Source organism: Oncorhynchus keta, chromosome 34 (genome assembly GCF_023373465.1).
Source record: "Oncorhynchus keta strain PuntledgeMale-10-30-2019 chromosome 34, Oket_V2, whole genome shotgun sequence".
Taxonomy (NCBI): domain Eukaryota; kingdom Metazoa; phylum Chordata; class Actinopteri; order Salmoniformes; family Salmonidae; genus Oncorhynchus; species Oncorhynchus keta.
Genome location: NC_068454.1, coordinates 60,354,495 through 60,380,322, shown reverse-complemented (window position 1 = coordinate 60,380,322; position 25,828 = coordinate 60,354,495). Strand labels below are relative to the sequence as shown.

The 25,828-nt window shown below is 42.5% G+C and overlaps 2 protein-coding genes across 3 annotated transcripts in view; both read right to left on the bottom strand.

Annotated features, from left to right (window-relative positions):
• LOC118367419 (alkylglycerol monooxygenase) overlaps positions 1-12,656 on the bottom strand; it is a 40,780-nt gene extending 28,124 nt beyond the window's left edge. Inside the window, exons 1-3 of one of the 2 annotated variants that reach the window (XM_035750877.2) lie at positions 12,395-12,656; positions 6,512-6,642; positions 6,037-6,188 (exon numbers count right to left, since the gene is read on the bottom strand). In XM_035750877.2, the coding sequence (XP_035606770.1) occupies positions 6,037-6,188; positions 6,512-6,642; positions 12,395-12,514 (403 nt within the window). In that variant the 5' untranslated portion in view covers positions 12,515-12,656. Of the gene's footprint in view, positions 1-4,238; positions 4,479-6,036; positions 6,189-6,511; positions 6,643-12,394 lie in introns of those variants that run through there. The other variant, XM_052494224.1, reaches the window with a different exon arrangement.
• Positions 12,657-14,135: 1,479 nt separating this feature from the next.
• On the bottom strand, positions 14,136-25,278 carry LOC118367418 (homeobox protein MOX-2-like). Its single transcript, XM_035750876.2, has 4 exons — positions 24,890-25,278; positions 24,174-24,739; positions 18,925-19,097; positions 14,136-14,996 (listed from the first exon to the last, which is right to left on the bottom strand). Exons 2-4 carry the CDS (start codon positions 24,718-24,720, stop codon positions 14,778-14,780), a joined length of 939 nt encoding a protein of 312 aa, XP_035606769.1. The 5' UTR covers positions 24,721-24,739; positions 24,890-25,278; the 3' UTR covers positions 14,136-14,777.
• Between the last annotated feature and the right edge of the window lie 550 nt (positions 25,279-25,828).

Genomic DNA, 25,828 nt, shown 5'->3' with positions numbered 1-25,828 from the left:
TACGTAGCATTCTATTGATTGTTCAGGCAATTTATCGCAATATGGATTTTAGTCCATATTGCCCAGCTCTAGGTGATAGCGAGTTGGACCTCAATCAAACAAGATCATATTTAACCTGTAACTACAGTTCCAGGGACTGTGCTTATGTAAGATATGTCATAAACACAGAGTACTGCAATCCAAGGTCCCATTTAAACATTGTGTAATTCCAGAAAGATGCAACAACAGGTGATTACTAAGTAATGTATTAATAATAGCACTGGACCAGTAAACGAAAGGTCGCTGGTTCGAATAACTGAGCCGACAAGGGGGGAAATCTGCCGATGTGCCCTTGAGCAAGGCACTGAACTCTGATTTTCTCCAGGGGCGCTGTACTACTATGGCTGACCCTGTAAAACAACACATTTCACTGCACCTATCCAGAAGGTGACAATAAAACATATATTTTTTATTTTTTCCCCCTTTAGTTTATCAACCTACAGCAAGATAATAAGGTCACCTACAGCTATAGTGGGACATCTGTTATAGCCTATCAATAGAACACAGACTATTTTAAAGCAATAATAATCGACTGCTTGAATTGCCACCCTCCGTGACCAGACCTTGGCATAATGTTTTGTCTTTGATCGGCAGTCCACCGAGTGGTTGGGTGCCCTGTCAATCATGTTCGTAATGGGCTGTAAAGGGAATTCAGTGTTTGGATTGGAGGTCCTTACATGAAGTGCCAACTATAACACAATAACCCCTACCCTGGGACAGCCGACTGGCTCCCCCCTGTCACTGCAATACTTCATGCTGTCCTCAATCCCCAGTCTCACGCACACGCAAGCACGCACGCACTCGCACACGCACGCACCCACACACACACACACACACACACACAAAGTCAGGCCCACTTAAAGAGAATTCTAAATTCTGAGGAATTCTTACTTAAGTTTCTCCCAATCAACAAGTAACTTGTGAGTGACTCTATATCAAGCACATACGATTCATAACCTGTAATTCATGTCTTAGTGCCACTGCAACATAAGTCTATTCATCTAAATCCAAACTAATCTTGCTAAAGAAACGACATATTAATGAAAATGTTTATTGTATACATACAGTACATTATTTACACCTGATCACCAACGTGTCCAAGCTCTGTTTTGATAGGTATCCCACTAAACCATGATTCACCTTTCCTGCCAACATCATTAGGGAAACTAGTCTGTCCTACAAAAACAAAAGTGACAGAGGACAGTCGCAAATGACCAAACATGAAGGCAGTAGACTCCTGGGCCACAGAGCGCTTAGCTCAGCTCAGTCACTTAGCTCATCAGGAAGACTGAATTTCCTTACTTAGCCCAGTCTAGCCCCTCTAAGCACACATACTGTACAGACAAATACCCCCCCACACGCACTCTCAGACAGTGAGCTGAGCTGAGCTGAGCTGAGCTGAGCTTCGTGGCCTGCTAGCCATTGTTGATATTATCCCTGGGTCCCAGAGGTGCTAGCAGCCCGGGTCTCTTGTAGCACGGCCCACATCCTGACCGACCGGGTTTGGTTCTTTTGTACGCGCTCCAACCCTCCAACCTGCGCCGAGCCAGGAACTTCCAGTCACAGAGAATAGTTATGAAGCCCTGGCCACCAGGAGGTTAACCCCCGCCCCGCCGCACGGCCAAAAGGAGCTCATTTTAAAACAATAACATTCAGATCAGCAGAGCCTCCTCAGGGAGGCCCCAGCCCCAGCAACCCCAGCCCCGGTACAGCGCAACGACGACCAGATCTGTTTGTCTTGACAACTGCTGCTGTCCATAGGGCTAGGCTATGGTACTGTAGAGAGAGGACGGCCCGGCCAGACACACACTCGCACACACACGCATGCACACACACACACCACAGGATGCTATAGAGAGTGAAACGCAGGCACCCAGGTGCAACACACTGGAAAACATTATCTCAGGTGAAGGAGGTCATCAGTACAGTGTAGACTATGAGTCGTGGCTTTTTTTTGATGAGAAAGAACTGATGTGGAGGAAGATTTTTTTTATATTTACGGTAATATTACCCCCATATAATGGCGACTAAGTGACAGGTAAATAGGAATTAAACTGCTTTTGGGTCCATTTTTCTTTTTTTACAGCATACATGGAGTACTTTACCAAGTGTCCCTGTACAGTAACATGAGTATGTGTTAATACTACTGTAGCCACTAATGGATGAGAACAGAGCAAACAGATCTTCCGATGGGGACATATTTTGATATGAATGAGCTGGTGATGTACACAGACGAAAGCTGGTGTGGTGAAACTCCTCTATATCCATGATCTCACGTAGAACCAATGTGAGGGAGACCTGTGGTTCTGATCTGTGGTTTAGGAAAGCTGGCTGGATACAGATGTGTTCTGGGATGATACTAGCTATTAGTGTGATTTATACAGATGTAGGATTTTAATTTCCCCTATAATCCCACAGCAACAGGATTTGAATGTTTAGTCCATAATGTTGCTTGATGGGTGGTTAAGCTATTAGTTGGCCAAAATTAGGCTACATGAAAAGTGCAATACTGTTAAAATAACCATGTGTTAGTGTGGGTTTCCAGTGAATTTATGTAAATCACACAAATCTCTGAAAATTGTCAGTAACAAAAGAGTGATCAAATTAAGATCCTATATCTGTAGGTTAGAGGAGAATAAACAGAATCAACAGGACTGTCAACAAGTCAAGTCCTCCAAAAAAAACTTCCCGTTTCAACTCTGTACCACCAAAAAGCATATTGCCTTCTGAACATAACTGCCTCTGGACTGTATCATTTCTCGGGTGGAAAGAAGACTGTGAAAGACAATCAATAATAAGCAAATGTCATCACGTTGGGAGAGGTCAAATGAAAAACAAAACACGGTACAGTGCTTCCCTATGCAGCTTATCTTAGAAGATATTTCTAGAAGTGAGTCAGCATACAAAGGATGCAAGCATCCTTAAATAATATATTTTCAATGGTCTGCCAGTCTGCTGATGAGGCGAGAGGCCTTGCTGTTAGAACAAAGTTAGAGTAATAACAGATTGCACTGGCAGGACTACTGGCAGAGATACATGCCAGCATAGACTTACTGAGAAAACAGAGGTGGTGACTGGAAAATGACACCGGGTTAGAAATGCAGAACTACCTAACAGAAAGGCAGAGCACAGTGAGGAAATAGTGGTGAGACTGGGACTGGGAGTACTATGAATGGTTCTAAGGTTATATTTGTGGATTATTCAATGGCCGAGAACACTTGAGAAAGTGGCTTGCTCTCTGCTCACGCCGGCAAAAACGACTGTATGCGTTTTAGCAGCTAAAAACCTACTGTTTTCGCGACACCCCAACTGGTAGCTCCCCTGTGACAGTGCCTCTCATTGAACCTTAACCAAGATTTGACTAGGGGATTGAATAAAATATATTACATATTAATTGTGCTTTATTTTGCCATTCACTTTACTCTGTATTAGCTATGTCATGAAGAATGCCTACAGACAGTTTTAAGAGGGCCTCTAACCTTAAATGCCTGGAGACTATGGCCATTTTGTTATCTGGTCCCTATCCCCAAGAGCTAACTGGCTGCCCAGAGCAAGGGCAAGTAATGTCTTCTCAATAAAGACGGCATCAGCGAAGAGTGGCCGGCTTTTTACTTTCAAAGCTCTTTCCATTCAATTATAATGAGACTGTCCTTTCAAGTGACATGAGGGGAAACTATGAAATGGCCATAAAACTGTTCAAATCCACATTGGTATTTTACAGTTCTACTAATTAGGATTCACATTTCCCAATGGAGGATTTCACTCTGCCCTCTTCACAGCTTTCTATTGTAATTTCACTTTTAACACAGTATTGAGATTTATAGGTCATGTGTTTTGACAGAATAGAATTGCAGATACATTTTCACATGCTCAATTGATGCAGACATTTACGATTTAAACTGTTTGATGTGTCATACCAGAACATTGTAAAATAGAGGAAAGTCGTGAAATTACATTTAGATACACATTGTTAGCTTTCATACTTGTGGAATTACAAGAGCTAAAGTATCCGTGTCTCTTAGTGACTATTACAACTAAACACAGATACATGTCTACTGCCTTATATACTGTAGACATTCACTTACACAGACAACAACCAATATGGAAATGAGAACTTTGCATTGGTCAAACTCTACCCTGGAGTAGGCCAGGAGGTCAACAACAGGAGGTCAACAACTGGTTAACCAAGATGACCTCACCGGGCCAGAATGAAGAGTGAATGAAGACTGGGTCTGGCCTGTCCTGCGGTGAGAGAGGTAGCTCCCTCTGGTAGCGAAGGGGGAAAGCTCCTGTCCTTCTATCCTGACTGAGTGCAGTGCCAGGCACCAGAGAATGAGCTGTGACCCCACTAAGTTCCATACAAGCAAGTCAAAGCTGGAGTGGAGGAAATGAAAGTAAGTGGAAAGTTTTGAGACATAAATATCATACCACACTTCAAAAATAAAATCTGACCACATAAACCAGAGCTATATAATATTGTATGAATAATTGTTTTAAACAATGGAGAGAATGAGAGAATGACATACACAAGCACTTCATTACAATATACTGTACAAATTCTAATTCAGGACTAGTGAAATGCTATTGAGATCAATCACCATGGTGACTATACAAATAAGGTAAAATAGGCAGAATTGCGGCTGATATTTATGTAACCTATCGCTACAATCCACTTAGCCTGAGAAGAGTGTCATCTACCTTCATATGTCACAATAAAAACCTGCTTAGCTAAGGTTAACGACCTTCCATTGAGGATAATAAACCTCCGTGGGAGGTTTGTTTACATGTTTTATAGCCAGGCAGACCACTCAATCAGGCAGGTTGGCACTGGCAGGGGTAATTTTCTATCATACAATACAGTTGGTAGGTGTCTTACCCACCTTCAAAAACACAGTTTATATTTACCCATGACTCAAATGTCAACAAAGGGACAGACTGGACTTTAAGCCAGACATATTTGAAATAGAGAAAGATCTGGAGCAGGCTTTGATGTGCCTCTGACATAAATAGAGCTACAATTTAGCACACAAACACAATGTTGCAGCTGCCAGGCAAGTTGAGAAAAACATTTTTATTACTGCATTGTCATTCAACACTGGTTGAATCAACGTTGTTTCCATGTCATTTCACTGAAATGACATTCAACCATTGTGGAATAGACATTGATTTGACATCTGTGTCCAGTGGGACATGTGAGATGTTGTTCTGGGTGCTTAGATGATCATTGTCCAGTACAAACTGCAGTTTAAGTGGTAAGGGCTGAGATCCCAGGATGTTACAGACAGCCCTACATGGGGAGAAGAATTAGAGGGCTTCTTTGGTGCAGCTCCAGAACCGTGCTGCTATTGAGCCATCACTACTTACAGCTTTCTCCCTATGAAGTGCCAGGTAAGACACCATGTCTCAAGAGATCACAGCCTCTCACATCTGGTCAGTTCAAAAACATCTGGACGTAACTCGCAAATAATTGCTTCCTCTCAAAAAGAAAAAAAAGATGTGCGCATTATAGAATCACGCTGCATCGATGGAGAAATCAGTAAAGACAAAACATTTTGTTTCGAATAATTCAATCCTCATGGACATAGAATTGAAATACATGCAAGACTATTTGCTATTTCATTATGAGACGAGATTTAATATTTGATCAAACCTTTCATACCATACAATATTTACCCAAAAATACAAGTACAACTACTTCCCAATACTTTTAAATATGTGTGTTTCATTTAGCTTGACCGGCTTGTTTCGGTAACACTGTAATTGAAGGGGGTGTACATAAGGCATTCATAACACCTTTATGAAACCAGTCATAACAAATCTAGGACTGTTATGACTGTGGTGAATGTCTTACGTATAACCCTCTTCGAGTAAAGTGTCGACCCTTGCGTCTCATTGGTTCCATTGTACCTGGCAAGCTAAATCAAGTGCACCTCAAGTATTTGACATACTGTATGGATTTGACCCAGGTCAGGAGCTAACCCAAACTGATGGCCATACCGTGAGCAAAGCGATGGACCCAGTAGTAGCTGAAGTCCACCACTAGGAAAGCCAGCCACCATGCCCAGGCAGAGTCCCAGGGTAGCTCCAGGAGACGCAAGTTGTCCCACACGTAGATGTAAGTCGTTATTTCAAAACCTCTTGCAAATAGCCTGGGGGAAAAAAAGACAAATGTGTTTAGATTGGCACACAGATTCTCCACAATACATTTCAGGTGCAAAGTTAGAGGATCTTACAGTATACAAAAAATAATGGTACATATACAGCCATACATTATCATAAGAGATGCACTGCTGTTATTACTTGTCTATATAACTCAATGAGCCAGTTTCCTGGACACAAATTAAGCCAAATCCTGGACTAAAAAGCTACTTCTATGGAGAGTCTCCATTGATCATTATTTTTAGTTTAGCACAAGGCTTAAGCTTCCCTATAGGAATTCTCGAAACATAACAGAAAGTTAGAGTTTACTCACGTGGGCATTCTGGAAATGATACCAGCTGACACTGAGGTGACGACATCACTGACGCAGGCCAATGGGGTTCCATCCTTCAGCAGGCTCACCACCAGCTCGACAACCATCAAGCCCATAAAGAACGGGGTGGCCTGTAGTCACAAGCAAAGGAGAACAAATACGAAATCAACAGTCCAAAGCACAATGAAAACTGCACCTCTTTTATGTCTTGTGTTTCCTTGAACGCTTACAGTAACCTCACATGTTTGACTTGGAAAATGAACAAGAGGACATGTGGTAAAAAGGGCTTTCATGTCTTGTGATGCATTATGTTTCCCCGATGGCTCTATGGTGAAGCTACACAGTCACATATCATCTCTCTCTGAGGATTTATTTCAGCTTCCAGTGGAGAAGAAAACACTCGAACAACCCATACAAACATTTAAGTCATTTAGCAGACGCTCTTATCCAGAGCGACTTACAAATTGGTGCATACACCTTATGACAACCAGTGGAACAGCCACTTGCATCTAAATCTTGTTGGGGGGGGGGAGAAGGATTACTTACCCTATCCTAGGTATTCCTTGAAGAGGTGGGGTTTCAGGTGTCTCCGGAAGGTGGTGATTGACTCCGCTGTCCTGGCGTCGTGAGGGAGTTTGTTCCACCATTGGGGGGCCAGAGCAGCGAACAGTTTTGACTGGGCTGAGCGGGAACTGTACTTCCTCAGTGGTAGGGAGGCGAGCAGGCCAGAGGTGGATGAACGCAGTGCCCTTGTTTGGGTGTAGGGCCTGATCAGAGCCTGGAGGTACTGAGGTGCCGTTCCCCTCACAGCTCCGTAGGCGAGCACCATGGTCTTGTAGCGGATGCGAGCTTCAACTGGAAGCCAGTGGAGAGAGCGGAGGAGCGGGGTGACGTGAGAGAACTTGGGAAGGTTGAACACCAGACGGGCTGCGGCGTTCTGGATGAGTTGTAGGGTTTAATGGCACAGGCAGGGAGCCCAGCCAACAGCGAGTTGCAGTAATCAAGACGGGAGATGACAAGTGCCTGGATTAGGACCTGCGCCGCTTCCTGTGTGAGGCAGGGTCGTACTCTGCGGATGTTGTAGAGCATGAACCTACAGGAACGGGACACCGCCTTGATGTTAGTTGAGAACGTCAGGGTGTTGTCCAGGATCACGCCAAGGTTCTTAGCGCTCTGGGAGGAGGACACAATGGAGTTGTCAACCGTGATGGCGAGATCATGGAGCGGGCAGTCCTTCCCGGGAGGAAGAGGAGCTCCGTCTTGCTGAGGTTCAGCTTGAGGTGGTGATCCGTCATCCACACTGATATGTCTGCCAGACATGCAGAGATGCGATTCGCCACCTGGTCATCAGAAGGGGAAAGGAGAAGATTAATTGTGTGTCGTCTGCATAGCAATGATAGGAGAGACCATGTGAGGTTATGACAGAGCCAAGTGACTTGGTGTATAGCGAGAATAAGAGAGGGCCTAGAACAGAGCCCTGGGGACACCAGTGGTGAGCGCGTGGTGAGGAGACAGATTCTCGCCACGCCACCTGGTAGGAGCGACCTGTCAGGTAGGACGCAATCCAAGCGTGGGCCGCGCCGGAGATGCCCAACTCGGAGAGGGTGGAGAGGAGGATCTGATGGTTCACAGTATCGAAGGCAGCCGATAGGTCTAGAAGGATGAGAGCAGAGGAGAGAGAGTTAGCTTTAGCAGTGCGGAGCGCCTCCGTGATACAGAGAAGAGCAGTCTCAGTTGAATGACTAGTCTTGAAACCTGACTGATTTGGATCAAGAAGGTCATTCTGAGAGAGATAGCGGTAGAGCTGGCCAAGGACGGCACGCTCAAGAGTTTTGGAGAGAAAAGAAGAAGGGATACTGGTCTGTAGTTGTTGACATCGGAGGGATCGAGTGTAGGTTTTTTCAGAAGGGGTGCAACTCTCGCTCTCTTGAAGACGGGAGGGACGTAGCCAGCGGTCAGGGATGAGTTGATGAGCGAGGTGAGGTAAGGAGAAGGTCTCCGGAAATGGTCTGGAGAAGAGAGGAGGGATAGGGTCAAGCGGGCAGGTTGTTGGGCGGCCGGCCGTCACAAGACGCGAGATTTCATCTGGAGAGAGAGGGGAGAAGAGGTCAGAGCATAGGGTAGGGCAGTGTGAGCAGAACCAGCGGTGTCGTTTGACTTAGCAAACGAGGATCGGATGTCATCGACCTTCTTTTCAAAATGGTTGACGAAGTCATCTGCAGAGAGGGAGGAGGGGGGGGGGGATTCAGGAGGGAGGAGAAGGTGGCAAAGAGCTTCCTAGGGTTAGAGGCAGATGCTTGGAATTTAGAATGGTAGAAAGTGGCTTTAGCAGCAGAGACAGAGGAGGAAAATGTAGAGAGGAGGGAGTGAAAGGATGCCAGGTCCGCAGGGAGGCGAGTTTTCCTCCATTTCCGCTCGGCTGCCCGGAGCCCTGTTCTGTGAGCTCGCAATGAGTCGTCGAGCCACGGAGCGGGAGGGGAGGACCGAGCCGGCCTGGAGGATAGGGGACATAGAGAGGATGCAGTAAGGGAGGAGAGGAGGGTTGAGGAGGCAGAATCAGGAGATAGGTTGGAGAAAGTTTGAGCAGAGGGAAGAGATGATAGGATGGAAGAGGAGAGAGTAGCGGGGAGAGAGAGCGAAGGTTGGGACGGCGCGATACCATCCGAGTAGGGGCAGTGTGGGAAGTGTTGGATGAGAGCGAGAGGAAAAGGATACAAGGTAGTGGTCGGAGACTTGGAGGGGAGTTGCAATGAGGTTAGTGGAAGAACAGCATCTAGTAAAGATGAGGTCAAGCGTATTGCCTGCCTTGTGAGTAGGGGGAAGGTGAGAGGGTGAGGTCAAAGAGGAGAGAGGAGTGGAAAGAAGGAGGCAGAGAGGAATGAGTCAAAGGTAGACGTGGGGAGGTTAAAGTCGCCCAGAACTGTGAGAGGTGAGCCGTCCTCAGGAAAGGAGCTTATCAAGGCATCAAGCTCATTGATGAACTCTCCGAGGAACCTGGAGGGCGATAAATGATAAGGATGTTAAGCTTGAAAGGGCTGGTAACTGTGACAGCATGGAATTCAAAGGAGGCAATAGACAGATGGGTAAGGAGAAAGAGAAAGACCACTTGGGAGAGATGAGGATCCCGGTGCCACCACCCCGCTGACCAGAAGCTCTCGGGGTGTGCGAGAACACGTGGGCGGACGAGGAGAGAGCAGTAGGAGTAGCAGTGTTATCTGTGGTGATCCATGTTTCCGTCAGTGCCAAGAAGTCAAGGGACTGGAGGGAGGCATAGGCTGAGATGAACTCTGCCTTGTTGGCCGCAGATTGGCAGTTCCAGAGGCTACCAGAGACCTGGAACTCCACGTGGGTCGTACGCGCTGGGACCACCAGGTTAGGGTGGTCGCGGCCACGCGGTGTGGAGCGTTTGTATGGTCTGTGCAGAGAGGAGAGAACAGGGATAGACAGACACATAGTTGACAGGCTACAGAAAAGGCTACGCTAATGCAAGGAAATTGGAATGACAAGCGGACTACACGTCTCGAATGTTCAGAAAGTTAAGCTTACGTAGCAAGAATCTTATTGACTAAAATGCTACATACAGTATCTGCTGCATTAGGTATTACGTAGGCGTGGAGTATGCAAGAACCGAATGAGAGGTACTGACCATGTCACTCCTGTGATTGACCTGACCTGGTTACTTAAACCTTCATCTGGTCACATGACTGCACCCAGGGAGTGTGTGGAATGTGGATCGCGAGGTGTAGACCTGGAGGTGGAATAGGATGCGTGTGTGTGTGTGTGTGTGTGTTGGGGCGAGCTGGAGGACCACGAGGGACCGACGATCACACGCTACACTCCAACATCTGGCAGAGGACTGACGGACTAGATCTAACAAATGGGCTCAGAGCGCAAGCACTCTCTCTCCAAACCCACTGAGTGTGAGAGAGATTATCATTTTGGATTCTGGCTTGAACGCGCCCTCTTCTTCTCATGTCTACAGTATTGTTTTACCTCGTCAGGGCTGTGTTCTTGACAGCTTTCCACTTTAGTTGGGAAGGAATTCAGGTTCTCATGCCATGTGAAAAAGCGGACGCCGAGGGAATGGGTTGTTTTGGACTTTAAAAAAATCCTTCTTAACGTGTGTGTTTGACCTTCACAATCACTGTGTTTACTCTGTGTGGCATTTTCCTCCAAACAACAGGACAAATGAAAACAAGTCCTATGAAGGCTGTAACATACTTTGGGCTCGTGAAAATTGTCAAGGGAGTTGTATATAAATCTCTGTTTTTGGTCTTCGATCTTGCAAGGCAAATGACATTTGTGAAACAGATGTTGGTATTATCCCAAATGGGGCCATTTTTGTCCGGTTGTAGATCAGTGAAGTTAGCCACGAGTTTGTGAGGGGGAAGACACAAACCCTGTACACTCTCTTATGAGAGTATGTCCACTTTGTCCTAAAGTAACAGGTAGAGTGTATCTTGTTGCATAACCAATTCAACTATGGCAGGAATTCAATCGGACAAGCAATGTTGATGCAGTGTTTTTATTTATGCTATGATGATAATCACGCTATACTGCGGTTCAACAGACCAGCGGCTTTTGTAGAGGGACAAGTAATGATGCTTTGTGGGTGACATTTGTCAATGTGATCAGAGGGTCCTGAGTTTGAGCCCAGATTGGGACAAGGAACGGGATGGAAGCAAGACGGTTACAGGTAAGCTAGTTTGCTACAGCGGGAAAATAATCCTGCAGAAACAGGGAATGTGGATTATAATTAATGCCCATTTTTGTAGGGTTTGATACATTTTTCGTAAGGGAAAATCAAGAATGAAATATCAAAGTGGAAATTTACAAACTTCAGAAGCCTTTTTAAGTCTCATATACACTGCCAGTTTTACATATCCTGCATTGCATGAACGTTCTTCTGCAACATGGTGATCAAATTAAGTTCCTACACCTGTACATACAGTCAACCAAAACACAGACTAGTGCAAGGAGTGATGACTACCTCACAAACAACAACCAGCACCGAAACAAGAGTGACACACCCATGCAAACATCACATTAAACTCTGTAACAATACTGTAGTAAATTAGGTTGTTTCATTACAGTTTGTTTGGAGCAGGATTAAGACACTGAGGAGTCCTGCTGTTTGGGTAATTGTTTTTTCTCTCTATTCATATGGCTTTATAGAAGCCTGTTAAAATGTGAGCTTTTATATATTTTTTTATCCCCCAAATAACAACCGTGCTGATTTTAGGATTTCGTTAAACCTTTATCATCCTTTATCATCCAGATGTCCCATTAAAAAGTATTGGTGTGTTCTGTTATTTTGCACTGGGTGCTCTTGAGTCAAAAGTGGTCCTAAAATTCAACAATATTTAACAGACGTTGGACTGAAAAGGGCACACCTCCTCACACTCATGAGCAAATACATATTGTTTGTCTAAAACTAAGGATTTGTTAGAGAATTTGAAAATAAATGTACTACTATCATATCATGTGAAAATATGAACCATACAGCCAAAACTCAAGTCCATATATGACATAAACAATAACAGCAAATAAACTTCGAAAGTGTTTGTACAATGTTATGCAATAGCTCTGTGAAATGAAGAGACTACAGGCTCAACTAGGCTACAGCAGAAACCAGTGTAGCGACTTTGTCACCCTATAGCACCACTTCCCTGACAGTTCCTGCAGGGTTTGTGAGTTGTTTGTGGCCATCTCTGTGAAGATGTATGATATCATTCAAACTAAGTGTGCAGACTTTATTTTGCTATGTTTAGACATGCCAAGTGTGTCACTCCTAGCATGAGCGGCACAATATCGATTATCAACAACAACGAAAAACATAAACACACATCAAAGCGCTCCAACGTTTTCAACTCACTCACTCACCTGTTGAACATATGGCGGGACATCCTCCACATTTTCAAATGATGATTCGTTCGGTGTGACAATGTAAAACATGGACCGAATTCCCTTGGTCAATGAGACGACATCCATGAATTGCGCCATTGTATGCACCTTCAATCCGTCAATCCCCCCTACCCAAGGTGATGCTAAACCGATCCTCTGGGGAATTTTAACTACCGGGTGATACTCGCACAGTCATCAAACGTAATTTGAACTGCGAGATAACTGTGTCGTTTTATTTCACTCTCCAGAGGCGGGATACAGTGGATCATCATAAGTGGATCATAGGTCAGGTGCGGGGTTGGTTGTTTTCTCTCAGGACTGACAATGCCTTCAGCTGCCATTACGTCTTACCATCGTATCAATTCCATAAATGAAAAGTTAACAACAAATAAGTCTGATGGTCTTTCATATATATTATGAACGAACCAGCTATGACATTGTCAGACCACTCTGTCTGTGTCTCTTACGTTCCATTGATTTGCAGGTCATGGATAATTGTTAGGTATCTAATAGCGAAGCCCTATTAGTTCACATGAAATGTAATTAGCCTATTAATTGATGTTAAAATATGTAAACATTTTTCTTGATGGAGAGGAGAGGCATTTTCGAAAAGGATACCTGACATGAAAAGAAGGCAGAGAGCATTAAATAATGAACTGCGCATGAAGAAGATAATGGAGAGATGGGTGACATTTGGTGTACCAACTGGGAGCAGTTATCAGTTTTAGAAATCCTAATTGGAAAAAAAATCTTGCATGGGTGATTTAAACGTCCAATGCAGCCGTTTTTTTAATCAAAATATCAAATAATTTCAGGGTAACAATTAAAGTAGCTTTTTAGTTTAAAAAAGTAGTATTTTGCTAGAACTGTCTGGGAGTGGTCTGGTCTGTCCGAGAACTGTCTGGTCTGAGTGTGGAGGGGAAAACTAAAAAATAGCTGGGAAAGATTTGGGATGCTCTTTGCTATTGTTCTATTAACCAACGTACTGCCTGGTGATGTCACCAGGCAAACCTAAAATCCTGCCCATGTAAACCTGCTGATTAGAAAGTCTGTGTAGATTGTATTTTCAAACAGCTACTATCAGGAAATAACACTGATCAAATGTCTTCACACTTTTACAGTGTTAGTTTCATCAGCTGTTGTACAATATGACACAAAACAAAGTAAAACAGAATTTTGACTGCACTGTGCCTTTAATAGGTACAGTATGATTATAATTTATTCACACTGTTTCATCATGTTTACCACACAGTTAGCTTTTGGTAAAACAGCACTTTATTGCTATCTTGCACTAAAAAGTTCACAGTCTCCAAAATATTGTTCTAGCTCCAAATTAGAATGCACAGTCACATTGTGCTGAAAAGGAGATCAAGTCTTGAAATTATTCTGTGATTTTGTAATAGAATATGATCCTTTCGCAGGTTCTCCTGTGGGGCTTTGGCAAACGTCCTAAGTCCCGACTCTGCCTTGAGGAAAAGGTGAATTAGGCATGCACCCCATCAACAGCTCTCTACACGTTGGCTAATGTTTAATTCATGTCAACTCAGTTCACAGCATAGTCCTACATTACCCTGGATTCCTGTGGATGGGAGGCATCATAAAGTTATTCAACCCAACGTGAATTCAATCTGAGAAGCATTTCAGTAGAACCTCTGTTCGTGCAATATTCAGTCAGTTTTGTTTACAAATACCAGTCAGGCAGAAGAAAATGATCACTAAGAAACATCAGAAATGTTTATTACTGTGTGAGTGGTATAGTGTGTATTAGAAATTATTGCTAGAGCGAAGGTAAGAAAATGACAGATAATTAAGTTCAGAGTATACAGTATATTAGCTGAGCAAATTTGATTCTCCTGCACACTTGATAATAATTTGATTACATCGCAATTTTTATGACAAACAGTAGAAACCAATTGAGGCAAGTGTTCAACAGTGCAAATCAAAAGCATGAACTTGCCCCTGTTTCAATGTAAGACACACAACATGGAATGTTCATAACAATTCGGCCAATTCTGAATCTGTCCTAATATTCAAAGAATATGTTCTGCTTCCAAGAGCAGTGTTGAGTGCAGGCACGTTCGTAATGTATGCTTAATGTGCATTGACCTTTTGCAATATCTCATATTCCTGCGTTGGGTTCGCAGTTCTTGAAACGTATTGGTGATCTTAGTTTGGTTTAACCAACGTCCTAACATGTATCTTCTTAGATCAAGTAACACACGTCATTTCTTTGTACACTTGTACACATTTATTTAGCATCGTTAAACTTTGCTAATGACGACCAGATAACATGTCCTTTTAAGGACGTTCCTGAGATGTGAGGCTGAACCCACTTTGCGTAGGAGTGGCCTGCTGCTGTGCATCATAAGTGAGCATGCTCAGAACTCTGGTCGCTTTCGTGACTGTCCTCATTGGCCAGGGAGTCTGTGGAGTGATGAAGAGCCGCTATGCTGGAGAATTCGGACGGCAGCAATGTCCCCTTTTTCACGTTCACCAGTTCCTTTTCCCTCGCTACAGCCCCCTGTTGACCTCCTTTTACTCGTTTCCACTTCATCCTCCTGTTCTGGAACCACACCTTTACCTGTGGAACAACCACAAAAGACAAGCTGAGTTATTCTAAAAAGAACAGCAAAATGGCGGTGGGGTGGGAGTGGGGGGGTACATTTTGCATAGCTGGAGACTGTTACGAATACTGAGTAGAGTCCTATTAAAAGACTATTAAAAGACCTGGATATTGATCAAATGGTAAGCCTGACACTTGATACAGGCGCTGCTGTAAAGGTTTGGCAGCTATTTCTATACTCCAGCGGGGATTATGTGCTGATGTATTGTCACATTCCTTGGCATCAAGACGCAGCTTCTTCTTTTCCCTGACTCGACAACGCCTCCAGTATTTACGTCTCCCAAAATGATGATTAGGCTGTTGCTTAAAAGGGTTTACGTAGAGGATTGGGTCCGAGTAGACGTGAAAGTCAACACTGACTGGGTTCTGGATGAGTCTCTCTTTCTCTCCTTGCGTTTGGATTAGATGTTGACCGATTAATCGGCCAATTTCAAGATTTCATAACAATCGGAAATCTGTATTTTTGGGCGCCGATTTGCCGATTTTTTATTTTTATATAATTTTTTAAATGTTATACCTTTATTTAACTAGGCAAGTCAGTTAAGAACACATTCTTGTTTTCAATGACGGCCTAGGAAAGGTGGGTTAACTGCGTCGTTCAGGGGCAGAACCACAGATTTTCACCTTGTCAGCTCGGGGGATCCAATCTTGCAACCTTACAGATAACTAGTCCAACGCAAAAACGACCTGGCTCTCTCTCGTTGCACTCCACAAGGAGACTGCCTGTTACGCGAATGCAGTAATCCAAGGTAAGTTGCTAGCTAGCATTAAACTTATCTTGTGAAAAATAATCAATCATAATCACTAGTTAACTACATGTGGTTGATGATATTACTAGATATTATTTAGCGTGTCCTGCGTTGCATATAATCTGACTGAGCATACAAGTATCTAAGTATCTGACTGAGAGGTGGTAGCCAGAAGCAGGCACGTAAACATTAATTCAAACAGCACTTTCGGGCGTTTTGCCAGCAGCTCTTTGTTGTGCATCAAGCATTGCGCTGTTTATGACTTCAAGCCTATCAACTCCCGAGATGAGGCCGGTGTAACCGAAGTGAAATGGCTAGCTTAGCGCGCGCTAATAGCATTTCAAACGTCACTCGCTCTGAGCCTTCTAGTAGTTGTTCCCCTTGCTCTGCATGGGTAACGCTGCTTCGATGGTGGCTGTTGTCGTTGTGTTGCTGGTTCGAGCCCAGGGAGGAGCAAGGAGAGGGACGGAAGCTATACTGTTACACTGGCAATACTAAAGTACCTATAAGAACATCCAATAGACAAAGGTATATGAAATACAAATGGTATAGAGGGAAATAGTCCTATAATTCCTATAATTTTACATTTACATTTAAGTAATTTAGCAGACGCTCTTATCCAGAGCGACTTACAAATAATAACTACAACCTAAAACTTCTTACCTGGGATTATTGAAGACTCGTGTTAAAAGGAACCACCAGCTTTCATATGTTCTCATGTTCTGAGCAAGGAACTGAAACGTTAGCTTTCTTACAAAGCACATATTGCACTTTTACTTTCTTCTCCAACACTTTGTTTTTGCATTATTTAAACCAAATTGAACATGTTTCATTATTTACTTGAGGCTAAATTGATTCTATTGATGTATTATATTAAGTTAAAATAAGTGTTCATTCAGTATTGTAATTGTCATTATTACAAATAAAAAATGTTTTTTTTTTTTTTAATTGGCCGATTAATCGGTTTCTGCCTTTTTTTGGTCCTCCAATAATCGGTATCGGTATCAGCGTTGAAAAATCAGAATCTCTAGTTCGGATGGTTTATTTTGAGGGGTGTCATGCTGTGGGGCCTAGCTGGGTCACATGGGCAGGAAGTCACTTGATTTTACACACAATGTTTGTCTTAAACCTTCAGCGATACATGCCATGCTGACGATCACATCAGTGGTGGTGATGGATATTTTTTCGGCCCATATGATTGCATGTCAGAAGGGCACGTGTGAGCTGTGGCACACCTGCACAAGCACGCCTTCAAAGCCTTTGCCAGCTGAATACAGCCTATAGCTCAATGGGGATGCATGCATTTTGTTGGTATTTTGTTGCTATGTTACATAATATAGAGTACCAGTATATTATATCAAATCAAGTATATCAAAAGTTTGGATACACCTAGTCATTCAAGGGGTTTTCTATATTTTTACTATTTTCAAATTTGTAGAATAATACTGATGAGATGGACTGCAGAGTGAAGGAAAATTAGCCAACAAATTGCTCAGCATATGTGGGAACTCCTTCAAGACGGTTTGAAAATAATTCCAGGTGAAGCTGGTTAAGAGAATGCCAAGAGTGTGCAAAGCTGTCATCAAGGCAAAGGGTGGCTACTTTGATGAATCTAAAATATAAAATATGTTTAGATTTGTTTAACACTTTTTTGGTTACTACATGATTGCACATGTGTTATTTCATAGTTTTGATATTTTCACAATTATTTTACAATGTAGAAAATAGTAAACATAAAGAAAAACCCTTGAATGAGTAGGTGTTTCCAAACTTTTGACTGGTACTGTACATGTTTGTGATATATCACCTATCAAGGTATTTTTAGTTCATCGACCAAAATTGAGTTTCATAGTTATAAAATCAGGTTGACGGGTCAGGTTGACGGGTAGAGTTCCAACCCCGGCCACCCAGATTTCCTACTGTCATTACTGTAAGTGGATCATCCTTAAAATACATCTGCAAGCTTGCACTTTTCACTCATGTTATTGATAGTACAGTAAGGCAAGGCTGTACAGTACTGTACAGTCCATGCCATTTCACCTAATGCTATCATCAGTGGGCTAATGACTCAATTACTTATAATGTTATTATTATGACTGGTTTGTATGGGTGGTTTTGTTTTGTTACAAGATATGAGTTTCCATGTTACTGAAGGTAAGACACAGGCCTGTCCGAGTCATGTTATGCTTTAGGGGTCATGTTGACTCTCTGGTATAGCAGGTCGGTTCATGTTCTCTAAGAGTTGGTTATGAATTTGAAATTGACATAAGAAAAATATTGGATGTTCTAAGCGCAATATAAGTGCTCCAAAACTGTACATAATTACTAAGCTGTTATGGGGTAATTACATAAATACTTCATGGAATAACCCAATGGTATTCACTGTGGTAAGGGTGATGTAATGTAACGTGTGGCCATTATTTAATGTTACATTAATGTTTAGATGGTAGGCATAATATTTTTTATCTTAGTTTATTTGTATATTTGGGCATTTGAAATGACTTTTAGAAGTGTTACATTGAAGCAATTTGTCGAATATCGAAAACTTAAGGTTGAAGGTTTTGAGTCTCCGATGTTACGTAAGAAACTGTCAGGAATCAGTCTGTTCTGTCCATTTAATCCCTACTGTATATAACAAACTACCTACAGCCAGATGTATGCCACATGTGACATATCGCTTCTCTCTGACACCACAAATAGGTGTTACAGAACACTGTACCATGTTTCCTTCCCCGCAATTTGTCTTCCATTATTTATTTCACGTGACTGTGTTTACAGCGGCCCTTCTGCCTGCGCTCGGAGACTAATTTGTCATAGCTGGGGGAAACAGGAAGTGACTTGCTCGACAGCACCTCCTGCTTTTGTGCCTGTCTCCATTACTTGACTGTAGGCTGACTGAAAGAATAGACCCAAATATCTGGAATATGATAGTCCCTCTTCACAGTCACAGCTGGAGCACAACAGCACGCAAACCAGGAGTTCTAAAGTTAGGAAAACATTGTATCTCCGAAAACCTCTGTATGGTCTGACTGAGGCAGACTTTTCCCACCGCCCGGCATTAATGCGTTATGGGGTCAATATGTTTGAACCCAAAAGGATAAGTGGGAGAATGAGGTTAGAGTGGTGACATTACATACTTGTCTCTCTGTGAGATCGAGGTTGACTGCTATCTCGTAGCGCCTCAGTCTCGTCAGATAGTTGTGATGGGCGAACTCGGCCTCCAGCTCACGGATTTGCTCTTTGGTGAACGCCGTCCGCTCCTTCCTGGGTTTGCTGCTCACATCTGACTTGTAATTCCCGTCTTGGGACTCTGAAATCAAACACGGCACTCATTTTTTCTTTCCAGTAAGGGAGATTTATACTCAAAGAAAATAAGGTGTGAGCCAGAGACACAAATACAGGCAGGGGAGGGAAGGAGTCAGGTATGGGAAACAATGGGAGCTGCCAATCACCTCTTATCATTGCGGCATTGTTTATGCACACTGTAAGTGGCTGGGAGGACCCAGAAGCGTCTACACATGTGCCTGTTTCTGGCAGCTGTGCTCTCACACACACAGTGGGCTGGCTCCTACTCTTTACAATGTGGAGTTCATTTGTCTTACTGTTAATGGAATCGGCTGCTACCCTTGTAGTTTTAATATGGAACGAAACAGCTCTGCAGGATTTGTGAAACTATCTTGCCTCAGTTTATTTACCTCAATTTTACAAGCATATTTTTCCTATCTCTCATTTAGATTTGGTGTTGTTTAATTTTGAACAATGTTGTCAAACTTTTTAACTTACTGAGAATGGCTAGACTATGAGATGGACTACAGGGAGAGTAGCACGAACATATGTCAGTCTGGTTTTGACCTATGATTATGATCTCATACACATAAGGACAAACTGTTACGATTCCCCAGATGAACATGAAGCAATGCAGGTCCCTTTTTTGCAAAGATATGCAAGTCTACCACATGTTGATTAATTGGAGTGATGGGAGGAAATTGTTTTATTGAGACTTAAAGGATTTATTTGTACAACCAATGTGGATTAATAATCTACTTGTCATTGCCATTTTGTTTCAACCTCAGGAAAAGATATTGTTCAATTTTTATTTTTCACTGTTTCTCAGAAGGAACATGTTTTGTTAATTTGGTTCCCAAACTTTCCTATTGTGACCAGACTTTGTGGTTAGGCCTTTTGGATATGCTTCAGTTGCACATTGCACTTCAAGGCAACAGCGATTGCATGCTAATTCATCTGCAGTTCTGTTCTGCAGTCGCGTTAATCCCAACAGGCGGTCCCAAATCCAAACTGTAAATAGGCTGGGAGTTTACAGGCCCGGACCAGACCAGGCACCCCATTTCGCCACGTCACTGGAGACACTCAGAGAAGTTCTTACTGAAAGAGTGTCTCTTTCAAAATATTTTCTCACAGAAAAAAGCTTTCTTTCTCTTACTCTTCTTACTCTTCTTTTCGTGTCATAGAAAATATAGAAGAATGGAAAATTATGCAACTTTTGTTTGCAAAAAGCCATTCATCATTGATATTGTGGGAAAAATGAAAGGAAAATTCTAAGCACGTGGTGATATGTCATTGTGCGCAACTGGCATCCATGACAGGAATACACTGCAAATATATAATCTAGTTATTCCAACATAAAGTATAAGACTTTCCTTACAGTGTGGTAAAGTAGCTGAAATTCTGTGCATCATTGTATGGTGAATAGAAAATGTCTCAACATGGCTGTAATTTCACCAGGGTTGACCAACTGTCGGTGTGCCAGAGAGCAGGCCTCATTCAAACATACCTCTTAGATGTATTTACTCTCTGGTAAACACAGCCATTGTGTAAGAATAAAGAATAACATGACCAGCTGCTGGAGACCAGCGCAAAGCCGATTTAAAAAGAGTCCCAAGGTTTTACGACACAGGCACTACACCACAGCAATTAGGTCCTTGCTGGAACCTTCATCTCTCCACACAAAAGGGAATAATGGGAGGAAAATACAGAGCCCAGACACTGGGTAGTTTTAGGGCTCCCAAATGGTCTGAAGCCAGATCAGGGAACCCTTTCAAAAATAATGTTGGTGCCCATGCCGACATTTCTGACAGAGAGACTTCAAAATGAAATGGTTATACTTTTCACTCCTTTCGGTGTGACATTTTCAGTTCATTGGCCAATCATTTGTAGATTTTGTTGAGGATTCTTATCTAGGGAAAACACAATTTCACTGTGACGTAGAATATTGTAATGCTAGATCTACCAAAAATAACCTCAGCGTCAATAACGAAAATGGCAAAGCCATGCCCGAGTTAGTCCCTGAGCATCACTTGCTACAGCAGCACTCAAAAATACACTCCAAAATAAGAAAACAGGATTCAAGCAATTACTATTACTTCATGTTTAAAATCTATTAGCGCTTTCCAAATATGTGTTGGTTACACTTTACTTAAAGCCTACATGTATACTGCATTATAATTCACCTATAATACACAGAAGGAGACTTGACATGAGCATGTATGATGACCCTCTACCAATGTCGTATAATTATATAATGATCCTGACAACAAAAAGAACAGCCATTTTTTGAGTCAGTAAAAATGTTGAGTCATAGTGATATGGAACATTATAAGCCTTATTGTAAGACATTATGTCGATGTGCATAACATAATGTATAAAGCACTATACCTGCGGGCTAAAGTGTTCCCAAACGTTCAAATCTGCCAGGTTAACCCCTAGCTCCCTCAGAGCTCAAGTATACCCCAAGAGGCCAGCCCAGGTTACACCAAACGGCACGGCCATATTCCCTCCAGGTGGGACCCTTAAAATTAGCAGGTTTCACAGAAACCAGACACCCAAATACCAGCCGGACCACTCATCACGTGACAGTGTATACCCTGCAGTCCACCTTTAGGGAAAGAATCACACTAAATGATTTGTATTTCTTGACCAGGAGAATGTTTTGCATGGAAATCTGGGTTCAAGTGTTTTATTATTGTTTTCGTATCTAATGTAAAGTTTCACAGGCTGATTTTACTCAGGTTTCAATCCAGATGGTGAAACCCAATCAGGGCTATCTCATCGAATTGGCAACACGGTGCTATTTGGACAGCTGATTGGATAAGCTAACTACGCTCAATAATCAGCATGATTGGTGTTAGCGTGAAGAGAATGTAAGGCCCACGTAATGAGGCTGCAATAACCATTGGAACTAGGGAATTGAAATGGAGCTTGGGGGCCAAGTGTTAGTTTCCAAATGATTTGACCAAGGAGAACAGGAAATAGAGGATGGAGTTCTAAATGTGTGACTATATGAGAGGTTAGTATGGTCAAAACAAGAGCAGTATTATAAATAGTAGTGACTGCCTTCGAAGTTGCGCTCTCTTAGTTGAGTAACTTTCTGTCGTGGTGCTGCTACTTCTACAACGATTTGCATATTCAGGTGTGTTAATCATTTCTATGCATCTTTTTGATATTCCTCTACATCCAAATACCATGAGTCCTTATTTTGGTAACTACCTTTCTTTAAATAGCATTGTTATAAGCCTCTGAAAAATGATAAAGAAACCTATTTTATATGCCGTCTGTCTCTATGCTGTCCATTCATTTCAAACAGAAAGAATACACATTTAATTGCCCACTTAAGTAGTTTAAGTCCCTGTGATTTTGTGAAAATGTTTCGTCTGTTAGAATGAGTCATGTGTCAGAAGGGATCCATGACTGAAGTGGCCAACAGTATCCTGTGTGAGTCAAGCGAAACAGGGCGCTGACCACATAGGGAAATATCAATCAAGTATTCAAGTGGTGTGTACAGAACCACAGCCAGGTGACCCACACTGAGGGTGTTGAAACAGACAGAGGTCCGTCCAGGCGCAGTGCTGCAGGATGACATTCCAGTGACCCGGTATAACGGCAGACACAGTTTCCATGGGAAACCGATCCGTCCCTACTAATACGTTGACAACAAAATCTTCCCTTTAAAAAAAAGACTTTAACACTTACAAAGTGCCTAATATCGATTAGAAAGGTTGAATAGTAAAAAGTTGATATATTAAAGAGATATTCAGAGTATAGTATAAAGAGTATATTCAGAGTTATAAAGACACCGCTACGTAGGCTATGTAATAATGTAGAAATGTATGTTCCAGTTAACTTAATGTAATAAATTACCATATTTGTATATATGTTTTGTGGATATTTCTACACTTGCTGTGTCTAAAGTCCACGGTCCTTTTCACAAACGTAGAAAATCTCAATGATTATGAAAGTCACGCCTGGACAGTTTCTACTTGAGGTAAGTAACTCATTATTCCAAACCTTATCAATGCAATTAGACCATCATTTCACGTGTTGCTGTAATGCTGGAAAAGCTTATTTTAACGTTGTATATTTTAATAACTGCTCAATAGTGACTGACAAAGTGATCTTCATTTTAAATGTTTGGTAGCGAAGTACGAAAACATTAGCAGTAAAAATGTGTACGGTTGGTTGTATAGTTTTTACATTTTTTTTAGGACCATTGAACAAACTGGTAGGAAATAGAGAGTATGTTTTTCTGGACATTTGAAAGTTATGTTTTTTTAAATACATTTTTTTTTTTATTTAAAGACTATTAACATTGCAACAAATCTATTAAACTGTATATCAAATGGTATACATAATGCCACTGTAACTCAAATTGTTCAATTGAATATATTTATTGATTCAACTTCCCAGTCTCTTTTAGTCAGTGCAATTTATAAAAATGACTGCATCAACAATAATCCTGGAACTAAGCGCACTCCACAGTAAGAAAAGCCTAAATGTTCTCGGGTGTTTATTGTCATTCGAAGCACTGGTGTAGTCTTTTACAATCCATGATATTAATATTTTACAGTGAGCCTCATTTTCTGCCCCCTAAAAATGTGTCGAAATGAAACCGATGGGATTTAGCCCAAAACATGCCAGAAGTCTAACACAGAGTTATCGTCTGGCCTTTGCTCTCCCCTTTAGTCAACATACTGTAATTGCCCCTGTTCATGTCAGCCAACATCTACAAACCTCTCTTCAGACAATATAATACCACATTTTCTGTCAGTGAAACATAAACCTCCCTCAATCCATCTCCACGGAAAGCCTTAGAAGTCTGAGTGATTATGGCGTTCTTGAAACCACACCATTAAGGTACAGCTAAGTTATACCCATCTTGAATAAATGCTCTGCAAGTGTATTATATCATGTTTAGTATTTCAAATGTATGACAACTTATGAATAAGATAAAGATATGTAGCTTTAGTTTCCCATTTAAGTTGTGCAACATTATACTCAACTCATTTTTACATGCGGCTCACAAAATAAGGAAGAAAAAAGACAAAATAAAGATACATGTGGACTCAAAAGTTGATCTTTCCTCTGGTCTTACCTGAGCTGTCACTTTTCCTCTTGCCATTTCTCTTCTCTGCCTCAGCAGGTGACAGTGTCTGTCTTCCAAAGTCTGCAGGCACACAATTGGCCCCCGTGGGGGTGCTGCTGCCCAGGTTGGGGGTGCTGGCACAGAGACTGTTCCTGCCAGGGGTGCCTAGGTCTGGGGGTGCGAGGGCACTGTCCTGGGCCGAGTGAGAGTGGGGGTGGGGGTGGCAGAGGTTGTGGCGGGAGCTCACATTGCCAGGAGAGGGCATCTGTGGAATGTGCCAGCCAGCCTGGTGCTGAGGCGGGTGATGCTGCTGTTGCTGTGCCGGGTGATGCCCACGGTGATGGTGGTGATGCCCGCCGAACAGGCCCTCGTCACCGGGATAGCCGGAGATGATGCAGGCCGAAGGAGAGGAGGTGGCGGTGGAAGAGGCCAGGTCAGGGTAGGAGACGTGGTCCGTGCGTCCGTGGAGAGTCAGCGGAGACTGGGTGAAGGCAGGGTGCAGGGCCTGCACAGTGGCATGGGGGCTGCGGAGGCAGCCAAAGAGTGTGTGATCCATCGCATGCAAACACACAGCCCTCCAGAAAGATAAGGAGGGGGACAAAAAATTAAAGGTAACAATAAAGTAAGCTAACTAAGTTTAAAAAATATATATATTTTTTTTAAAAAGGGTCAAACAAAACACAGAATATCCAAAATCCACAAATTGTGCTCTTTCCTTAGCTCACCCCAAATTTGTCTCCTTGATAAGAGTTCGATAAAAAAGTTGTGTGTATGTCCGTGTGTGTGTTGAAAGGGGGCTCCAGTAATAATCCTGGGCATGCGGACAGTTGCCAGGCTGCGCAGGATAAACAGTGAACCCTAGATAAGCTGCCGGAGTGATTCTCAGATGACAGGAGAGAGAGGAGACTGGAGACCTGTGGAGTGGAGGGGAAGGTGGTTCCAAAGAACTGCAGTAAGAGGGGAGCCGGCAGAGGGAACGTTATAAATAGGCTGTAACGTGAGAGGGAGGCTGGGTCACAGACTGCGTACTACTGACCACATGCATATGATCGCCCTCCAAAAAGAACGGCACAATAAATCAGCTCTATTAAAATGGCTGGTGTCTCAGGAAAGAAGGCCATTTATTTTTTCGACTTTCGCTGTCTGTCTCCTGGTGGCCCCTTTTCTTCTTAGAAAAATAATCCATAATGTTTAAGATGATGATGGTGTTATGTGATAGGGTTGTACCATTTCATACTCACCATAAGAGATGGGATCTAAAAATGTAAAGAGACATGAGATAGGGGGTGGTTGTCCAGGGATAGCTCGATATGTATTGTCTTACCTTTGTTGATATCGTTGTGAGGTTAGTTATGTTAAAGCACGTGTTGCTTTGTTTCCTTTGCAAAGCCATCTCATACTAGTATACCTCTGTATGCGTAGTTGGTATACACCAAAAAACGTTTTACCACATAATATATATATATATATATATATATACACAGTACCGGTCAAAAGTTTGAACACACCTACTCATCCAAGGTTTTTTCTTTATTTTTACTCTTTTCTTCATTGTAGAATAATAGTGAAGGCATCAAAACTATGAAATAACACATATGGAATCATGTAGTTACCAAAAAAGTGTTAAAAAAAATCCAAGTATATTTTATATTTGAGAAAAAAAA

Bases quoted from the DNA above. Each gene is read 5' to 3' on its own strand.
- LOC118367418 (XM_035750876.2), bottom strand. From the start codon at position 24,720: ATGGATCACACACTCTTTGGCTGCCTCCGCAGCCCCCATGCCACTGTG. The intron at 19,098-24,173 runs GTAAGACCAGAG...GTTTGATTTCAG, and splicing joins GAGGAAAAGTGACAGCTCAG to AGTCCCAAGACGGGAATTAC. The intron at 14,997-18,924 runs GTATGTAATGTC...GTTGTTCCACAG, and splicing joins TCGATCTCACAGAGAGACAA to GTAAAGGTGTGGTTCCAGAA.